The following is an 18,618-nucleotide window of genomic DNA, read 5'->3' as shown; positions in this document are numbered from 1 at the left end:
CCCTCTTTGAGAACCAATGATCTAATCTGTAAACTACACCAGATTTAGCAACCATGCTAATATTCATCAGTACAGTGTGATGAGGTGATTAACAGTGAGTGATGCAACATGTATGAGATTCAGCTGAAATAATACAGGTATACTTCTGTGGCCTATAGTACTGGCAGCATGCATAAGAAATGTGGCACTGATCGGACCAGCGGTTTGTGAGATTAGCTTCGGACACACACGGCCGCTGCTATAGTACAGGGACACATTTGCAAAAAGTGACACAAACTTATGAAGTCTTACTTCCATGTAGTTGAGCTCACAGCTAACCTCTCTGGGAGACCAGGGAAGCAAGGGAGAACAGGTCTTGTTCAATGTGTAGGTGAGCTCCTTTCCTTCATGCGGGGCAATCAGATTAAAGTTGAACACAAACGTGTTACTATCCTTAAAAAAAAAAAAAAAAACAGTAGGATGAATGAATACCCATTTGTATTTGCAGGAGTGTGTGTGTGTGTGTGTGTGTGTGTGTGTGTGTGTGTGTGTGTGTGTGTGTGTGTGTGTGTGTGTGTGTGTGTGTGTGTGTGTAATTTTCATCATACTTTTTCAGCATGACACGAGAAGTAGGAGGCTCGGATTTCAGCTTGACCCAGTACTGGGAGAATGTTGATACTGTAGCCACACGACGCTTCATACTGCTCAGTGATGGGGTACACACCCTTACTGTCTAGGAAGAACATCCATCATTTCACACTGGTTACACAACAGGGCTCACAGACGGGAACAGCCTCCAAAACATGACTAGTTATCATAGGAACAGAAGATGTATGAAACCTACCGACAGCCTCAAAACGAAGCTCATTTCCAGTAAAGGAAAGGTCAACAGCCATCGAAAGGTATCGGTCGTGACACTCCATGTCAAGCACTCCTATATGGACATGCATAGTAAGGGACACAACATACAGATACAAATGATTGTCATTTTTGAACTCTCCGTATTAGAGAAATTATTCTTACCATCAGGAAGGTCAGCAGACCTTATACTAGTTGACCACACAGAAAGAAGAAAGGGCAAGCTGTGGGAGGCCAGAGCATAGTTCATTCAGACAAGAGCAGCACTAAATGGAAGCCAATTACAAATCTCCTAAAAAGAATGTCTTACCCAAACCAGAACATATAAGCCATATAGCCACTGATGTACTGCAGAGTCTAAAGCTAGCCCAAATGCTAGAGAATTACACTGCTAACAAACACAAGGTCAGGCAAAAAACACTGGTTTCCTAGTCTCGCTGGCACATTTTGCCATGCCTTGTTAAGTCTTTCATTTGACCAACCAGAGGCCTTCAGCTGTCACACACACACACACACACACACACACACACACACACACACACACACACACACACACACACACACACACACACACACACACACACACACACACACACACACACACACACACACACACACATGCACTTTGTGTTGGTCATTAGTATTTTAACTAGCTTGCAATGAATGAGGCTCATTAGGGAAAGCTTCCTCTCCCAGTCCATATCATACAGTACACATTATTGTATAGTTATTTTATATCCTATAAGCCTTAAGGGAATGCACAAGGACATCATTTTATCTATACATTTTTAAACATCCATGGTTTTGTCTCACATGCGATTACAATTTGGACTAAATGTAACTAGAAAGGTGCGCTCAGAAGATTGCAATCACTCCATGTTTCTGTCTGTCTTGGACATGTGATGACAACGTTTTGGGTTTGTACGCAAGTATGAAGGCACAGGTTAATGGGGGGGAAAGGGCATCCTTTACTCTTAAGTTAAAGGACGCTGATTTATGAAGTTAATTCCTTGTTTCGATTAGGGATTTAAACGATAGCAGTCCCCATACAGTATCTATCCAATACTTGGGGCTGCTATTATTTACATTTCTGCCTGGTGTATTATGTACTGTATATTATATACAGTACGTATTATATCACTTTAAAACATTTCTGGGGTCATTTTAACTCTGGCTTTTGTGTGCACTTCAGATAGTTTTTAAGATGCTTGATTCAATATTTAGGTATTTGATATTCAGTAGATCAGACACGCCCCTCCTATATAAGCCCATTGAACTTCAAACTCCATCTTAATCATGTTAGACTCATTGAAAACACACGTCCCTGGTTCTGGTGACTGAACATGTCCTTCTAATGCATGAGGGAGCTGTGCTTTCTTTTTACTATACTTTTAATTTTTTTGTCATGTGACAATGACTGTCAAATAGGGTTAGTCCATGATACACTGCCTGCAATTTCCTTCACAAATGTGTGGGCAGAGGCTATTTCTTACAAAAAATGCTATACATACCTGCACCTCCAAAAGTGCTTTCACTTCTGCCCATATGGCATCACAAACATTTGCACCGTCTTTCACCCGCAGCTTTGTGTCCTGATGGCTGCACTCTACGACCGACATAGTCCTGGGTAGGCACCCGGGCCTCTGAGGAGCACACTTTTGTTGTTGTTTTGTTTTATAATTATTACTATTACTGTGTCTATGTCATTTAAAGTTAAAGTTTAATTATGAAAATCTGTATTTTTAATTTGACCAAGTATCCTGTCCTCGCTCCCTATCTGAGCATATCCACTTCTCCTGGACCTGTTACCCTAGGGGGCCGTGACATAAACCTTTTTGAGCAGTGGAGTGCTTTAAATATCACGTCCAGAGTGCTACACATGCTTGTAGGCATGTTCAGCCCTCTATTTATGTATGTTGAACATGCAGAGTGATGATAGACACCTATTGAAATTTAAAGAATGTATTGACATTGGGGTCATGCCCTGGAACAACGATTTAATCGATGGCCTATGTAATGGATATACTAGACCTTGTGACATTGATGTGAGATCTGAGTATGAATTCACACCAAAAAAAAAGTTGAAATTAACTGATTTTAAAATACTTCGGGAATTGGGTTCCTTGGCCTGCTGGCAGAATGCACAAGGAATGCGCTGATTATGAATTCACAAACACTGGTGTATGGCTTGTGAATGAGCTTCAATGTTTCTTGTGACACCTCCATGTTTTCACCTCCAAGGCTTGTTATGTCCAAGCCTAATCTGCTGGCAGATTCATCTTAGCCCAGAAAAAAAATGAAAACATGAAAATGCAGTAGAAATAGTAACAGGGTTGCCTGAGACATTATGACAAGATGTCCTTGTGAGGATGTTAATATCACTGACTCGGATGAAGACAGAGTGACAGCGATTACTTGTAAGAAGACTCGGTAACAGCACCAACTCCTATGAAGACACAGTAACAGGACTGGGGGAACTGTTCCTGTTGGTGAAAGCGTCCGCTAGCACAGAGGCTACTCTGCTCTGGTCCGCCTCACTGATGAAGCCCATTTGTACCAGCTCAGCAGCCAGATCATGAACATTTTCATTTGGTAACAGATCACAGCTTAGATGTCTGTTCAGCTTGTCTTCCAGTTGCAACAGTAAGGTCAAATGATATTTGGCTCCTTCCTCCACAGGCTCAATGTTACACTGCATATTAACCACTTTGCGGGTCTCCTGTTCTACGGTTTCAGGTGTGGGTGATTTGATAGAGGGGGTGGCAATAGGAGACTTGACCGTTTCCTGTTGAGGCTGCCGAGGGCGGGCCAGACCAAACGCTGTCAGAGGATAGATACCATTCCTCACATCCTCCAGGAATTTAATCAGTTCCGAGGCAGGGAACTGAGAGAGTTTGAGCTGCGCCTTCCCTTTGATCTCAGCGATGACGAGGTCGGGATCCATGTTCTTTGTGATTTCCTCCAAGGCGTTCTCAGGTATCATGTGTTGGTGGCTAACAGTACAGTGTGCAGCCAGTAGTTTCAGCTGAGGAACTTCAAACAGAGACTGGTTGAACAGCAGTTCTCTGGCTGTAGGCCTCCTGATAGGATCACTCTTCAAACATTCCTGGATGAAGTCCCTCTGCAGGGGGTCCTCTAGTGACTGAATGGCGTTGTTGATGGCATCCTGGGAAACAAAGGAGGACTCTCCATTACCCTGGATCTCTAGGAGCGCCATCTCTAAGGCACACATGCCAAAGGAGTAGATGTCCACAGCTGTAGTCACATCAGCAACCTCACTATATTCTGGAGCAAAGAAGTGCAGGTTCTTCTGTTCTTCTCTACATGTTTTCACATGGTTGTTAATGGTGTCAGGAGCAACTGAGCCGATCTTAATGAGTCCGTTGTGTTGGATGAAAATTGTGTCACAGGTCAGGTTACCGTGGATGATGGGAGGGTCACAGGAGTGGAGGTAGCTGAGAGCAGAGAGGATCTGGTTACACCATCTCTTCCATGACTTTTCATTCATTCTCTTGTGATTCATTTTTGTCTTCTTCAGAAACTGCTTCAAACTTCCTGATGACATGTACTCAGTGATGAAAATCACCCGAGCTCGGGTATCCTTGACGTCGGCCCAGTACTTGTGGAACTTGACAATGTTCAGATGGTCCAACTGGATCAGGTTGTCAAACACTGCCCTCACCTTATCCTCCTGTAGTTTGAAATTCTTTCTCTCTGAGAACATGACTTCATTCCAGACCACCTCCACCCCTTCCTCTGTGTCCATGGCCAGATAGGCTGCATCTATACCTGGGACGTTACGCTGAGTCACCTCCTCTCTACGTTTCTGCCAGCGGCCACAGGGACTCTCCTCCAGAATATCCGACTCATCATCACTCTCATCCTCATCATCCTCTGTCGCCGCGCCATCAGGAGGAGGAGAGGGAGGCGTGGTGGACAAGGGTGAAGACACAGATGCACTCCCCGCTGTCCCCTGCTGGGTGTTAATGCCATTACCAGTTACAGGGCCTGCAGTCACCTCTGCGGTGTTCGCCTCCGCACCTGGAGGTGACTTGCCCTCTCCTTCTGACATATGACTTATAAATCTTGTGTGTATGTCCTTCCTGTTGTTCTGTGGGCCTGCTACTTCTCTGAGTTGTTAACCCACTCGTCTCTTCCGTCCTAGTGACGTCAGTACCTTTTGACAGAGTACTTGTAGGCCAATGATGACGTCAACACTATGACTATGACGCCAGGCATCTCCATATGAGCATGAAGGGACACAGACACACAGATTCCTGAAATTGTATTGATGATGTCAGACATGTCCATATATAGGCCTAAAGGAACAGTGTACTGTAACGTCGGATGTGGCCATATGTTGGCATAAACTGACCAGAGATCTTGAACTATATGCGCGCATTTGTGTTATTTGTGTGTGTGTGTGTGTGCGCGTACATGCGTGCATGCAACATAACAACAGAGAACTCCAATGCATCCATAGCATCACCTGGGTGGACGGTGTTCACCAACTCCGGTTGCAGTCCATGTCACCCGCATACATGGCTGCTAGGCTGCTATTTGCCCCGTCAGGTGCTTTGTGGTCAGCCAGCAGAAAGCCTGGCGGTCCAAAGCTTCGGTATAAAGACCAGCTGAAAGGGACATTAAAGAGGTGCAACATCAACCCCAATAACCTGCAGTCAGCCGGCCACTGTGGTGCTCCTTATGCCACATGCACACTTTGAGGAGAAATGCACCCAACAATAGATGGTGCGGCTGGCACCAGCGAAGACACAATCATGCTACTCCAGTACCATCTCAACCTCCTGTTCTCAACTGTGGTAAGATATGTGGTTGGTTCTAGAATCAGGCTTCAGTAATGTACAGTGGCATCGTCACCAGCAACAATAGACACTGACAAATCCACTCATCACAGCACAAGGAAGCTACATCATCATTATCAACGAATGATTTCTCATTGATTTAAAAGTATATTGTCAAAAATATACATTAACATATATTTGTACATGTTTTTTTAAATAATAATGTATTTATTCATTTTGACAGGTACACTGATATACAATGGATATTGAACATCACAGACACATTTTTTTCCCCATTGTCACAAATGTGTGTAAATAGAGTGCCAAAATAAAATCAATTATACATTTATACAATTTCCTATATTATAACTATAATGGGTGGATGCTGTTACAACTCAAGTGATTGATAATTATAAGTAAGGTCCAGCTGTTATTCAGCCAGCTCTTTGTGGAGAAGTTAACAATAGAGCTAATAGACTTAACCCTCCTCACCCTCCTTCTGAGCACATTTTGTATGGGTTTGGTGAAAATGCCTCTGATGATCCCACTGATAAAGCCAGACACCAGTGCCTCTTCCCTGCCGCACTCTCAGGGACCTGGGTTGTTTCTTCATGATCTCCCGTATAAGCCAAACAACATGGACAAAAAAACGAAATATCATGAGATATCCTATGCAACTGCTGCCTCCTCTTTTACACTCTTCTACAATGCAATTGTGGGTGCCCTAAGGAGGGTAATGAGGTGTGACCTGCAAGGTTAGAGGTATAGTCCCTCTGGTGTGCCCTCCTGTTTCTTGTACAGGACATTCTCTTTGGATTTCTTGAAATCCTCGTTGGTGACCTTCATCCGGCGTTCTCGCAGTGCCATTAGACCTGCCTCTGTGCAGATGGCCTTAATATCCGCTCCTGATAGGTCGTCCTTGGCCAGGATGAGGTCATCGAGGATAACGTCATCAGCCACCGTCATGCGGCTGGTGTGGATCTGGAAAATCCTCCTTTTGGTCTTCTCATCCGGCAGGGGGAACTCAATCTTACGGTCAATTCTTCCTGGTCTGATGAGGGCTGGGTCCAGGGTCTCTATCCGGTTGGTGGCCATGATGACCTTGACGTCCCCCCGTGAGTCAAAGCCGTCCAGCTGGTTGAGCAGCTCCAGCATGGTCCTCTGGATCTCCCTCTCACCACCAGAGTTGGAGTCATACCTTTTAGTCCCGATGGCATCGATCTCGTCAATGAAAACGATGGAAGGGGCGTGTTCCTCCGCCACCCTGAAGAGCTCTCGCACCAACTTGGGCCCGTCTCCGAGGTATTTCTGGATCAGTTCTGAGCCCACCACCCGCAGGAAGGTTGCTGATGTCTGGTTCGCTACCGCCTTGGCTATCAGGGTCTTACCTGTGCCAGGTGGACCATATAGGATGACTCCTTTTGGTGGCTTAATGCCCATCTCCTCATAATACTCCGGATGTGTGAGGGGCAGCTCAACCGACTCTTTGATCTCCTGGATCTGATTATCCAGTCCTCCGATGTCGGCATAGGTTTCTTGCGGGGCCTTCTCCACTTTCATCACTGTCACCAGGGGGTCTGTGTCATCCATTAGCACCCCGATCACAGCATGTACCTTGTGGTTGAGCAGGACAGAGCAGCCGGGCTCCAACAGGTCCTTATCCACGAAGGACAAGATGCTAACGTAGTGCTGCGACCCCACCGAGGTAGAGACTATAGCGTGGTTGTCATCAATGATTTCCTCCAGAGTCCCCACTGACATGGGGGTTCCCCGCAGGTCATCAACCTTGGACCTCTCCTCCTCCTGTTTCTCCTCCAGGGGTTTCATTTGCTCTTGGTTCCTGATGAACTCTTCCTCCATTAACAGGTAGTCCTTGGTGCGCTCCTGCTTCAGGAGCTTCAGACGGCACTGTGTGTGAGGGGTTACTAATGGAAGCTTCCTTGCAGCATCCGGACCCTTGGTCCTCTTCTTCTTCTTGCCAACTCTGGTGGGGATTGGAGGTTCATACTTCTTTTTCTTGTCTTTGTCATCCTTTTTGCCGCCTCCTGGAGAGTGACTTCCACTCTGACCTTGCCCCATTGTTACTTGTTTTCTCTAGTCTTCTTGTCTCCTCTCTATCTCACCATGTACTTACTACACACCTTTCAACAACTCTGCTAGCACCATCGACACTGGTTATATATAGGCTATTTCGTTGAATGATTATGTCACTATGAGCTCAACATCAGTTTTGTCGTAGTCCATAGCAACAGTTCTAATCTTTGTTATCTCCAGGCCGCAGTCCCAAATATGCCCATATATGGAGATGACTGATGTCATATAACCGGTACTTTCGTTTTCTTTTCAAATCCATCAGCGACAACTGTTATTTTTATGAATTTATGATCCCAGATCCAGGCTATATTGTCAGTCTAGAGGCGTACTTGGAGGCCAGACTGGAGCCGGGGCGGAGCTTCATATTTGGGCAAGACTGAATGTCATCAATATGACAATATGACGGGCAAAGCAGTGGCGGCCATTTTGTGGCGCCACTGCCACAGATAGAAAACCTATACATTTTTCCCATAGAGATTTCCGAAAATATTGATATACATTATTTTAAGCCTGGAACCAAGCCACCCAGGGTCCTGGTGAATCATGAACATAAAACATTTGATTCCGTGTCCTAAACATTTTTAAAACCGCAAACAAATAGTATTTATGCAATATAGTATATAATATAATTAAATATTCAAATATTTTTTATATATCGTTAATCGTTAACACACACACAGCACACACACACACACACACACACACACACACACACACACACACACACACACACACACACACACACACACACACACACACACACACACACACACTCACACCTTCACACTCACACACTTTACCTTCCTGCAATATTTCAGCCGCTGGTGGCCATTTTGAAAAAAACATTTGCGATGCCCCGATATCCAGTTTTGTTCCCAATATCTCTGCACATCTGCCAAATCTGGTGCTTCTATCACAAAGTGAACGATAGTTTAGCTACACTATATACCACATATAGACTGGTAGACTGGTACTGATTTTAAAAGGTTTTAAGATTTTAAAATGGATGGAATATCCTGCATATTTACAGGGTGTCTCTAAAAGACTTTAATCATCTATGAGAGGGTCTATCTGTGTGTCTATATCATGCTGGTCCAATCAATGCCAAATATCTTGTGCACACTACCAGTAGGCTAACTTAGTACCTCCACAAATTATTTTACACATAATCATGTTTTATACTTTTTTATAGATATTTTAACGTACATTTCATGATGGAAGTCAATGGCCTCGGATCAGGCTGAAACCTAACCCAAATATGGAGACTGATATCATCATTGTGACATCATCGATTTGTAATATATTGTATAAGTTATATAAGTTATACATGTAGGGTGTCAAGTCTATTATTTACAATGTTGAGCAGAATGTCCTGAATTAATAAATGGTGACACGGTAATGTCTCACTACAAATGGAATAATGCAAAGTTCATTATTCACCATATACATGAACTCCATTCACTTGAGGTAAGGACTCAATCCTGGAGTGGACAATCCACCGGTTTCCTGCTGAGAACCATGGCCTCAGATTTAGAGATGCTGATCCTCATCCCAGCCGCTTCACACTTGTCTGTGAACCAATCCACCTGCACCATCGGGGAACTCATTTGAAACAAGCTCAGTGCTTTTATGAGTCTTCCAGTTTAGTAGACCTTGTATTGTGAATTTGTACTTCCATGTACTGTTGTTCTCATGTCTTACTAAATAAAGTACATCAATCAAACCACACATTTGGGTTACCAGGCCTGTCCCGAGGCTTCCCCTGCCACCTGACCTCAGAGAGAGGCAGAAGGGTCTACTGATCACCACCAGGTGGTGATCAGTAGACACTTCTGCCCCTCTCTTCACCCAAGTGTTGAAGCCTAGGTGCTCTGGTATATCCTTATGCTCTAACATGGTGTTTGTTATGGCCAATCCATGACTAGCGCAGAAGTTGGCTAAATAGCAAAAACATGGTTAAATAACTCTATATTCAAGTTATTCTAAAACAATCGTTGCTATAGAGTGTTCAGTGACAGGGGTCTTCCCGTCGCTTCAGCTCTTTATTTAGTAAACAGTATACATTAGTAGGCCTACTAGTACCAGGATACCAACGTCATCTAATCGGGGGAGAGAACTTGTACAGGCTACAGGATAAACACATAGAAAAATTGGAAGTGATTAATCAAAAGAATAAGAAGACAAATTGTGTGTATGTTTCTCTCAGTGTGATGGTAGTAAAATCTAAATGTAATTCAGTTACTGTTCTCCATTAAACACAACATGTAAACAGGATATTAGGAAGTGCTGTTGATCTAGAATCTCAACATTCCTTATTGTGAAAGGTAAAATAGGTCCCATGTCATGAACAGTGTGTGATTATGGATGGTGGCTGTGTGGTGATATCAGGGTGGGAATAGCCGGTGGGGAGAATGGCCCTTTTTGCTTGAGCCCCTGCCCCCCAGAATGTCCCTATTTTCTTCAATTCATCATCAACTATTCTGTTTTTGGATTCTTCGTTCACTGTGAATGCAACAAACAAAAATCCTCCATTAATTCAAGGCTTCACAGGGTCAGGAATTGATAGAAAAAAAGTAATTTTGGGGGTGACAAAAGAATCTACAAGTGTGGGAAAAAAAACTAAAAAACAAAAGTTGTAGGAGATCCCAGCCAAAAGAAAAAGATCCTCTTATCTTAGTGAAACAGACTTGAGTTAGCACTGTACTCTGACCCCTGTTTTACCTGTACACGCAAAATGTCTTTGCCAAAATTAACTGATTATCTGTTATTTTTGTTCCCCCCATAGGCATGCTGGGGTTAAAGTGGTTAAGAGCTGGGTAAGAGAGTCGTCGAATGGGACATCGGACTCAGCTCTTCCCCTAACCTACCCAAAACTAGAACTCTAACCTACCTAAAATAACTAGACTACGGAGATCTCCCACCCAGAACTAAAATAACAAGACTCAACAAAAAGGTGGTTAAAATTGAAAGAAAAGAAAAAAAACAGGAAGCTGCTGTTTGTTGGCTTGTGTGTCCCATCCCCCCCTGCAGTGCTCCCCTTCTCCTTGGTTGATAACGGGAGCACAATGGGGTCATTCAGTCAAAGAAAAAAACAACAACAAATGAATGTGACGTGTTGGCCAGTTTGACAAGCCCCCCATATGTTACTGCCTCTCAAATCAAACAAGGCTCAAAGGTGAACACAGCACATAAAAAGGGACGTCACAACTGGAGATGCAACCAAACTGAGTTAATTTAAAGAAAAGGACCAACATACTCAATGTGTGAAGTAAAAAACCCAAACCAAAAGTTGATGGAGATCTCGGCCAAAAGAAACAAAAGATGGGGAAACTACTGGGCCAACCACACATTGGGCCGTCGGACCCAGCTATCCCCCCTAGCCAAACAAAACAAACAGAAAACTAGACAACCGAGAACTGCCACTCGGAATTAAATTAACAAAATATAATGAAAGTATGTTGAGGAAAAGTAAAGGAGGTTAATACAAAGAAAGAGTGTGTACCCTTGTAGTTCTTCGCTCTCCTTTTAACCTGATGGCTAATTGGCCAGGGGTTCCATTCCTAGACCAGGTAAAAGGAGAGAGGGAAAGAGAAAGACCACACCCTCAATGGATGTCACAAGGGCATATTCAGGGCTTTACCCAGCCACACATAACAGGGAGTTAGGGCTATGTTTTATTCATAAAAATAAAGACATGAATTGTGTTCATCTGAAACACGCAAAACATTGTTAAAAGACAAAGAAACAAACACCTTTTTCCTACCTTAGTAGGCTAATATTGACAACGGGCTACAACCTAATTGTCATCAAAACGAGCAGTCCTCCAAGGTGGACAAATAACATCGGTCTCTGTACAGTGTAAGGATTTTAATTTCGGAATTAATCTCGTTATCTACATTACTCCAGTAGAAATTAGGCACGGTTTGTGTTTTAGCACTGTTTCGCTTATGAGCCATCGATAGAACTCGTTTCAAGAACGTCGGGTGGCTATTCTCTCCTCAACAATAGAAACATCTTCAATCAGACATTGCACAGATGTAACTCTAAGTCCATTGCATGTCAGGTCCTACTGAGTTGGACAGCTGCATTCTCACATACAGTCCCACCAGTTTATGTCTAATGTCAAGGTTACAGGGGCAATTTCAATTTCAGGGAAAACATACATTTACATTGCCAAAGCAAGTGCGAAATAAAAACTTCAAAGTGAAGAAATGTATGTGCAATTAAAATATATACCGTAGGCTTAGTAGAATAAATAACTGTAGGCAACTAGCTACAAACTGAAGATTTGTGCTCTCACTGTTAAAAAATACCTCCCTACCTAAGGATAACTTCATATAAAACGTGAAAATGTACAATAGGTCTATGTCCCGAGAACAGTACAGTGCAGATAGTGCAGGAATAGTCTTTACAGTGTTTGTGAAAGCTCAGCAGGTTCTAAGAACAGAAATACTGGGTGCTCTAAAGTTCAAGAGGTAACAATTCCTGTCCAGTGAGGTGATCACAAAGTCAATAATCAGATTCCAGAACAAATGGAAGCCCTTCGGCTCACTTCAAGCACACACTTACTAACGAGCTATGGATATATCTTTAAAAAGCCTTTATTGTCTAGGGCATAGCTAGTGTAGCAATATAAATAAGTTAAAAAGCCAACAAGGACACCGACTGGTTGTGGTTCACAGGTTCTATGTCGCAATATGCATCAACTCCACTTGCCATGTGTGCATTGTGTTGGTCGCTGTGTGTGTGTCTGTGAGAAATGGTAAACCTGCTATTGAAAAAAAGAGCACGGAGCTTGTAACACTAAAGTAAAGATTGAATTAATTGCGTCACCACCTGCATACACGGACATGTATGTTTAGTCGATAGAAGCACTTCCATATCAACAAAGTACTTCATATTGTACTCTGGGGGGACGGTAGGTCTATGGTAATGCATTAACAAAAATATTAAATAACATACATTGAGTCAGTTTATCAGCGAGCCAAATGTAGTAAGTGTATGATAAGACAGTGATGTAATCCAGAGAGTTGCAAAATACCATACCACTCAGTGCCTGGTTGTTCAGGTATGTGTTCAGTGGGAGGTGTAAGGGGGTTGAGTTACATAACAGTGCACTTATTACTTTCCTTCCACTCCTCGTCATCAGTTTCCTCCTTGAATGTCACCCTACGTTCTGCTGTCTCCTCATGGTTAGGGCTGAGGAGGACAACCCTCACGTCTGTAACTGGGCCCCAGCTCTCGATGCCCTGCATGACTAAGTTCTCAGGGTCGGCCTCCATTTCTGCACCCGCTGCCCAGATAGTGAGCGTCTGTCCCGCTTGCAGGAAACAGGAAGGAGGGATGTGGAAGGAAACATCTGCTAAGTCAGGGTGAGTCCTTTTAACCACCCAGCCCCCAAGATTCTGCTCTTCCTCAGAGTTGTTCTTCAGTATGACATAGTTGCCCCCTACATCAATTTCTGCTATGCTCACGGGACCGTGAGCTGTCAAATGCGTGGAGGGCCTCACGTAGGCCGGTGTGCTCCAAGGATCATCCTCGTTCTTCATTCTCTTCCGCTTCATCCTACGTACACCTTGCGAATGTAGCTGTGACACAGGCGCATGCTGAGAGATGCTTGGTGACATCTGCAATCTCTGCTCTTCTCCTTCCAACATCTTTCTATAGGATTTGATCTCCATGTCCAAGCCCAGCTTGATGTCCAGCAGGCTTTGATATTCATCCAGGTGGCTGCGCAGCTGGCCTTGTATGTTCAGCATCTCCTGCTCCTTCTGACTCAGTCTCTGCTGGAACCTTTCTCGCTCCATGTCCATGGTCCTATCTAGTTCTCGAACCCGGCTCTCCAGTGTTCCTTTCTCTTTCTGGTACTGCTGCAGCTGTGAGGTGAGGGTGTCCATACGGACTTTGGTTGCATTTAACTCATCTTTGGTGGCAGAGTCAGCATCGCTCTGTCTCAATGCAGTCTGCTGGGTATTCTCTAGCTTGGCACTGAAGTTGCGCCCCAGTTCTTCTTTGTACTGCTGAATCCGTAAATCATGCTCCTGGCGGAGCTCATGCATGGCCTCAGCCAGTTTACTCTCAAACTCTCTCCGCCTTCCTGAATCCATCTCCATCAGACTTTCATGCTGGCTCCGGAGGGCGTGTACCTCCTGCTCACTAATTTTCTTCTGGAAGTCAAGCTGCTGCTTAAGTGTCTGCATCTGGTTATCCATTTCCACTTTACTCACCATCTCAGTGTTCAGCTGGTTCTTGGTGTCTGCCAGCACAGTCTCAGTCTGTTCTATCTGAGTGTGGAGTTCAGTAACATCACTAGTCAATTTCCTGTTCTTTGCCAACTGGTTGCTGTAATCAGCTTCCTTTGAGTTGAGGGCTGCCTCCAGGTTCCTCCACTGAGACACTGCATAAGCAAGGTCACTCTCTTTCTTCTGGTTCCTGGCTGTAAGTTTTGCGTGCTCCTCTGAGAGATTTCCATAGTCAAATTGCAAACGGGCCCTCTCGCTAGATAGTTCGTCCATTGATTTCCGCGCATCGGCTAACTCCTCCTCGTAGAGCCCCCGGATGTTGTCCATCTCCAGGGTCGTTGACTCCTCTTTCTCACCAAGGAGAAGGTGCAGGGACGATCTCTCGTTCTCCAGCTTCATGACTCGCTGGATGTAATTAGCGAGGCGATCATTGAGATGCCGTAGCTCATCTTTCTCCTGGACTTGTGTGGGGCTGGTAGCCATGCTGATGATGATGTCTTTAGCACAACCAAACTAAAGGGCTGTGCTCGGTTTCTCAACCCAAAACGACTGTTCCAGCCCACTGCAGCAAAACGTTCACAGAGTCCTGTATAGGAAACACACGGTAAACTTAAACAGGATACAATACAAGTAAATCGATATTCATTGCATAAGCAAAGATTTGTTTATGCACACACGTAGCTGAAATGATTCAATATTATCCTGTGCAATGAGTTTGCGAACTGAAATACTTGAAAAACGTCATATCGCTGTGTCGTCATATCGATGTCCAAATATGTAGTTATTTTCTTCTCAATTGACTGTCAGTAAATTAAAGTGACGTATAAAAAAATTAAGTATCAACATATCAAAACGTTTCTAAGTCACAGCAATTCCCAAAGCCGAACAATGTAAGGTTTGAATGAAGCTTCTAGGGGAACGTAGGAAGGAGCTGGACCATTCTGGCAGAGTGCACAAGAAATGTGGCAGTGATCGGGTCCAGTGGTTTGTGTGATTAGCCCTGGACAGGCAGACTCACAGACAGACCCTCTTCTAGACGTCTCTGCCTCCTAACGAGCCATGTGCTGTAAAAAAAGATATTCACAATATGTGAACTGTTAGCTTTGTGTGTGACGCAGGCGCACAGCAAGGAGGAGGCGAATAGATGGTTAATCCAAGAGGGTCGGTTTAACTGAACAAAATAGAGGAGCCACAAAAAAGGGACTGCCACAAATTAATACAGGGAGGGAAAAATAGGTGCCACTAAATAAAGTCTTTGTGCTCAAGGAAGCTGGAGAGGGTTGGAGTAGGAGCGGACTGAGGGCTCTGCTGGCTGCGACGACCCAGGTGAGAGGATCCCGAGTACTGGAGAGACAAGGAGGAGACGGATGGTCCATGATAATGTTCACAACGAAAGAACTAACAAAAAACAATGGAAAAGGCTGCTGTTGTTACTACATGAAGGTTCACAATAACAGGCTAGAAAGCACTACAAGTACTGGACAGCTGGGCTACACTTAAATATAGCTAAAAGCTGGTAAGACCTGGAAAAGAATGGCGCCCAGACCAGGCTCCTAATATGTATTTATCGCCTTTTGTCTGTATACTGACCAGAGCAAAATGAATTTCCCTTGTGGACAATAAAGGTCATCTAATCTAATCTAATCTAATCCAATCTAAAACAAAACTTGTTGAAAAGAATACAAAATATTAGCCCCGGACACAGACCCTTTTTAGATGGCTCAGCCCCTTGGATCCACTAATCCAATCTAATCTAATCTGAAACAAAACATATGAAGAAATAAAAAAGATTAGCCTTTTGTAAATGGCTCAGCCCTTTGTAACCACGATAAGGCAAATATTTGGCGCTGTTCTGAGTAGTGGTTTACGAGACTAGGTCAAACACACAGACAGACTCATTTGTAGACCATTCGCCTCGAGGCCATGCATGCCGTAAAGATTGATTTTGGGGATGATATTCCTTTCCATTTTTCCCGCAAATGCAGATGTCTTTGCATTGATTCAAATGTGTCCTCTGCTTTATTGTTCAAGAGTCTTGGAAGTATCCCATAGTGTTTCTGAAATACATGCTGAAATACAAGCACTTCAGCTGCATGGGAGACCCTCTTCTAAACAGCTCACTTCCTACAGAGATGCGTCATAGAAAGCTGGGCAAAGCGTCTAGTGGTGTGGAACCCAACAAAAATAAGAATTGTTTACATGCTTCCTGCTTATAAAAGTGCCTTGAGACTGAATACTGTGAACACTTCTTTATAAAACGTTTCTCTCTGACTTGCTCCATCCATTACCTGTTTACTCTGTATCAGTTACTGATTCAACATGTGTCCATATTTTAACATCTTCAACAGCTATTTTCTAAAAGGACAAAGACCCAAGATTCTTTATTTTTTTTATTGTTACATCTTATATGAGTACACATGAGTAAAATTAGTTGGTTTTGGTTCCTCAGCATTGTAGAAGCATAAGTAAAATGAAATAAGCATATTGGAGAAAAATATGGATAATAAAGGGGGAAAAAGCAAGTACATGCAATAGTCATAGCACATCTTGAGGTACTTGAAGGTCTTTTCAATCTTTTCAATACTGCAGTTGCGGTTCATAACTGATTGTCTTGAAAATGAAATGCTGTTTGGCTGGTAAGAAATGAAAGGTGCTTTTCTAAAGATGTCATGCAACTGCATTTTTGTCTAAGGCTGTACGAGAAATGATGCTATTCGCCTGTACCCGTTCAGAAAAGTGTGATGTGTATGTCCCCTGAAAAGGAAGACAAGATATTTCTCAAATAGTGCACACTGCTGCACATTTCGTACTCTCTTGTACAATGCTGACCTTCAAGTTCTATTATTATCTATTAAATGTGTAAAGGTACTCACATCACAGTTTAGAATTCTGTATCCCCCATACTGTTTAATATTGAATTTGAAATGGCATTATTGCAAAAATAATTCATGACTTCATAGATAGGCTTATTCACCCACTCTTTGGACCTTTAGCACCACTTCACCGTCTCCTTTTCTTTCTACGTCGTCCTTTCTGTGTCTGTGACACAGTCGTGTGCTGAGTGGGGCTGGGTGAATGCCGTATTCTCTGCTCTTCTCCTTCCAATATATTTCTGTATTCATTGATCTCGGTGTCCAAGGCCATCTTGACGTCCAGCAGGTTGTCATAGTCCTCCTGGTGGTTGAACATTAGGCTCTGCAATTTATCCATCTCCTGCTCCTTCTGACTCAGTCTCTGTTGCCACATGTCCCGCTTCCTGTCCAAGGTCCTCTCTAGTTCCTGAATCTGGCACTCCAGTGTCCCTTTCTCTTTCTGGTACAGCTGTAGCTGTGAGTTTAGGTTCTCCACACGGACTTTGGTCGCATTTAACTCATCATTGGTAGCATTGACAGAAAGAATCATCCTTGATGCAGTCTGCTGGGCATTCTCTAACTTGGCTTTGAAGTTGCGCCCCAGTTCTTCTTTGTACTGATGGATCTGTACACCATGCTCCTGGTGGAGCTCTTGCATGGCCTCAGACAGTTTATTCTCAAACTCTCTCCGCCTCGTTGAATCCATCTCCACCAGACTGTCATGCTTGCTCCGGATCTTGTAAATCTCCTGCTCACTGATATTCCTCTGAAAGTCAAGTTGCTGTCTGAGTGTTTGCGTCTGGTTCTCCATATTCACTTTCCTCAGTATCTCAGAGTTCAGCTGGGTCTTGGTGTCCACCAGTATAGCTTCCAAATGTTCCAGCTGAGCACGGAGGTCGGTAACATCACCGGTCAATCTCCTGTTCTTCGTCAGCTGACTGTTGAATTCAGATTCCTTTGAGTTGAGGCCTGCCTCCAGGTTCCTCCAGTGAGTCGCTGCTTGGGCGAGGTCACTCTCTTTCTTATGGTTCCTGGATGTAAGTTTCCTATGCTCCTCTGAGAGATTTCCATAATCGATCTGCAAACGGGCTGTCTCGTTACCTAGTTCGTCTAATGATTTACGGGCATCGGCCAACTCCTCCTCATAAAGCCGCCGGATGTTTTCCATCTCCCGGGTCTTTGACTCCTCTTTCTCGCCAAGGAGACGATGCATGGATGATCTCTCATTCTCAAGCTTGATGACTCGCTGGATGTAGTTTGAAAGGCGGTCATTAAGGTGCCGTAGATCTTCTTCCTCCTGGACCCGAGAGACACATGTCGGGCTGGTGGGAAACACAGTCATGCTGATGATGTCTTGTTACACCTGAAGCCTTTTACACAAACTAAAGGGCCTTGCTCGTATTTTGCTCAACCCAAACCAACAGTTAGAGTCCACTGCAGAAAGATGTTCGAAGATTCTTGTTGTGTATAAAAAAACAGATAGGTGCAATACAACAACTTAATCAATATTCATTGCATAAGCAAATCAAGGTCAAAATCAAGAGTGCGTGTACAAACACGACTAAAGAATGTTTATGCAGACAAGAGCTGAAATTAATCAGTATTATCCTATGCTGTCTAGTTTACAAACTGAAATACTTTAAAAACACTGATACTGTACCTGAAGAAACATTGTGAGCCTAATCAGTATTATCCTGTACAATGAGTTCACGAACTGAAATACTTAAACATGTCATATATCTGTGACATCATATCGACGTCCAAATATGGAATTATTTGCCTCCCTTTTGA

At 43.7% G+C, this 18,618-nt stretch overlaps 4 protein-coding genes across 4 annotated transcripts; all 4 read right to left on the bottom strand.

The window, feature by feature from the left end:
- Positions 1 to 3,283: 3,283 nt before the first annotated feature.
- Positions 3,284 to 4,909, bottom strand: LOC311057260 (nuclear receptor-binding protein-like; the record flags this gene model as incomplete). Its single annotated transcript, XM_084074211.1, has 1 exon — positions 3,284 to 4,909. One exon carries the CDS (start codon positions 4,907 to 4,909, stop codon positions 3,284 to 3,286), a length of 1,626 nt encoding a protein of 541 aa, XP_083930337.1.
- A 1,486-nt stretch (positions 4,910 to 6,395) lies between these two features.
- On the bottom strand, positions 6,396 to 7,718 carry LOC311057043 (26S proteasome regulatory subunit 4-like; the record flags this gene model as incomplete). The annotated part of the gene is made up of 1 exon (XM_084073930.1): positions 6,396 to 7,718. The coding sequence occupies one exon, from the start codon at positions 7,716 to 7,718 to the stop codon at positions 6,396 to 6,398; it is 1,323 nt and encodes a 440-aa protein (XP_083930056.1).
- A 5,117-nt stretch (positions 7,719 to 12,835) lies between these two features.
- On the bottom strand, positions 12,836 to 14,458 carry LOC311057258 (lamin-B3-like; the record flags this gene model as incomplete). Its single annotated transcript, XM_084074209.1, has 1 exon — positions 12,836 to 14,458. The coding sequence occupies one exon, from the start codon at positions 14,456 to 14,458 to the stop codon at positions 12,836 to 12,838; it is 1,623 nt and encodes a 540-aa protein (XP_083930335.1).
- A 2,517-nt stretch (positions 14,459 to 16,975) lies between these two features.
- On the bottom strand, positions 16,976 to 18,169 carry LOC311057257 (lamin-B3-like; the record flags this gene model as incomplete). The annotated part of the gene is made up of 1 exon (XM_084074208.1): positions 16,976 to 18,169. The coding sequence occupies one exon, from the start codon at positions 18,167 to 18,169 to the stop codon at positions 16,976 to 16,978; it is 1,194 nt and encodes a 397-aa protein (XP_083930334.1).
- Positions 18,170 to 18,618: the final 449 nt, after the last annotated feature.

This window comes from Gymnoscopelus microlampas (genome assembly GCF_963454915.1).
Source record: "Gymnoscopelus microlampas genome assembly, chromosome: 12".
NCBI classification, from domain to species: Eukaryota; Metazoa; Chordata; class Actinopteri; order Myctophiformes; family Myctophidae; genus Gymnoscopelus; species Gymnoscopelus microlampas.
This window is presented reverse-complemented; position numbering and strand designations above follow the sequence as displayed.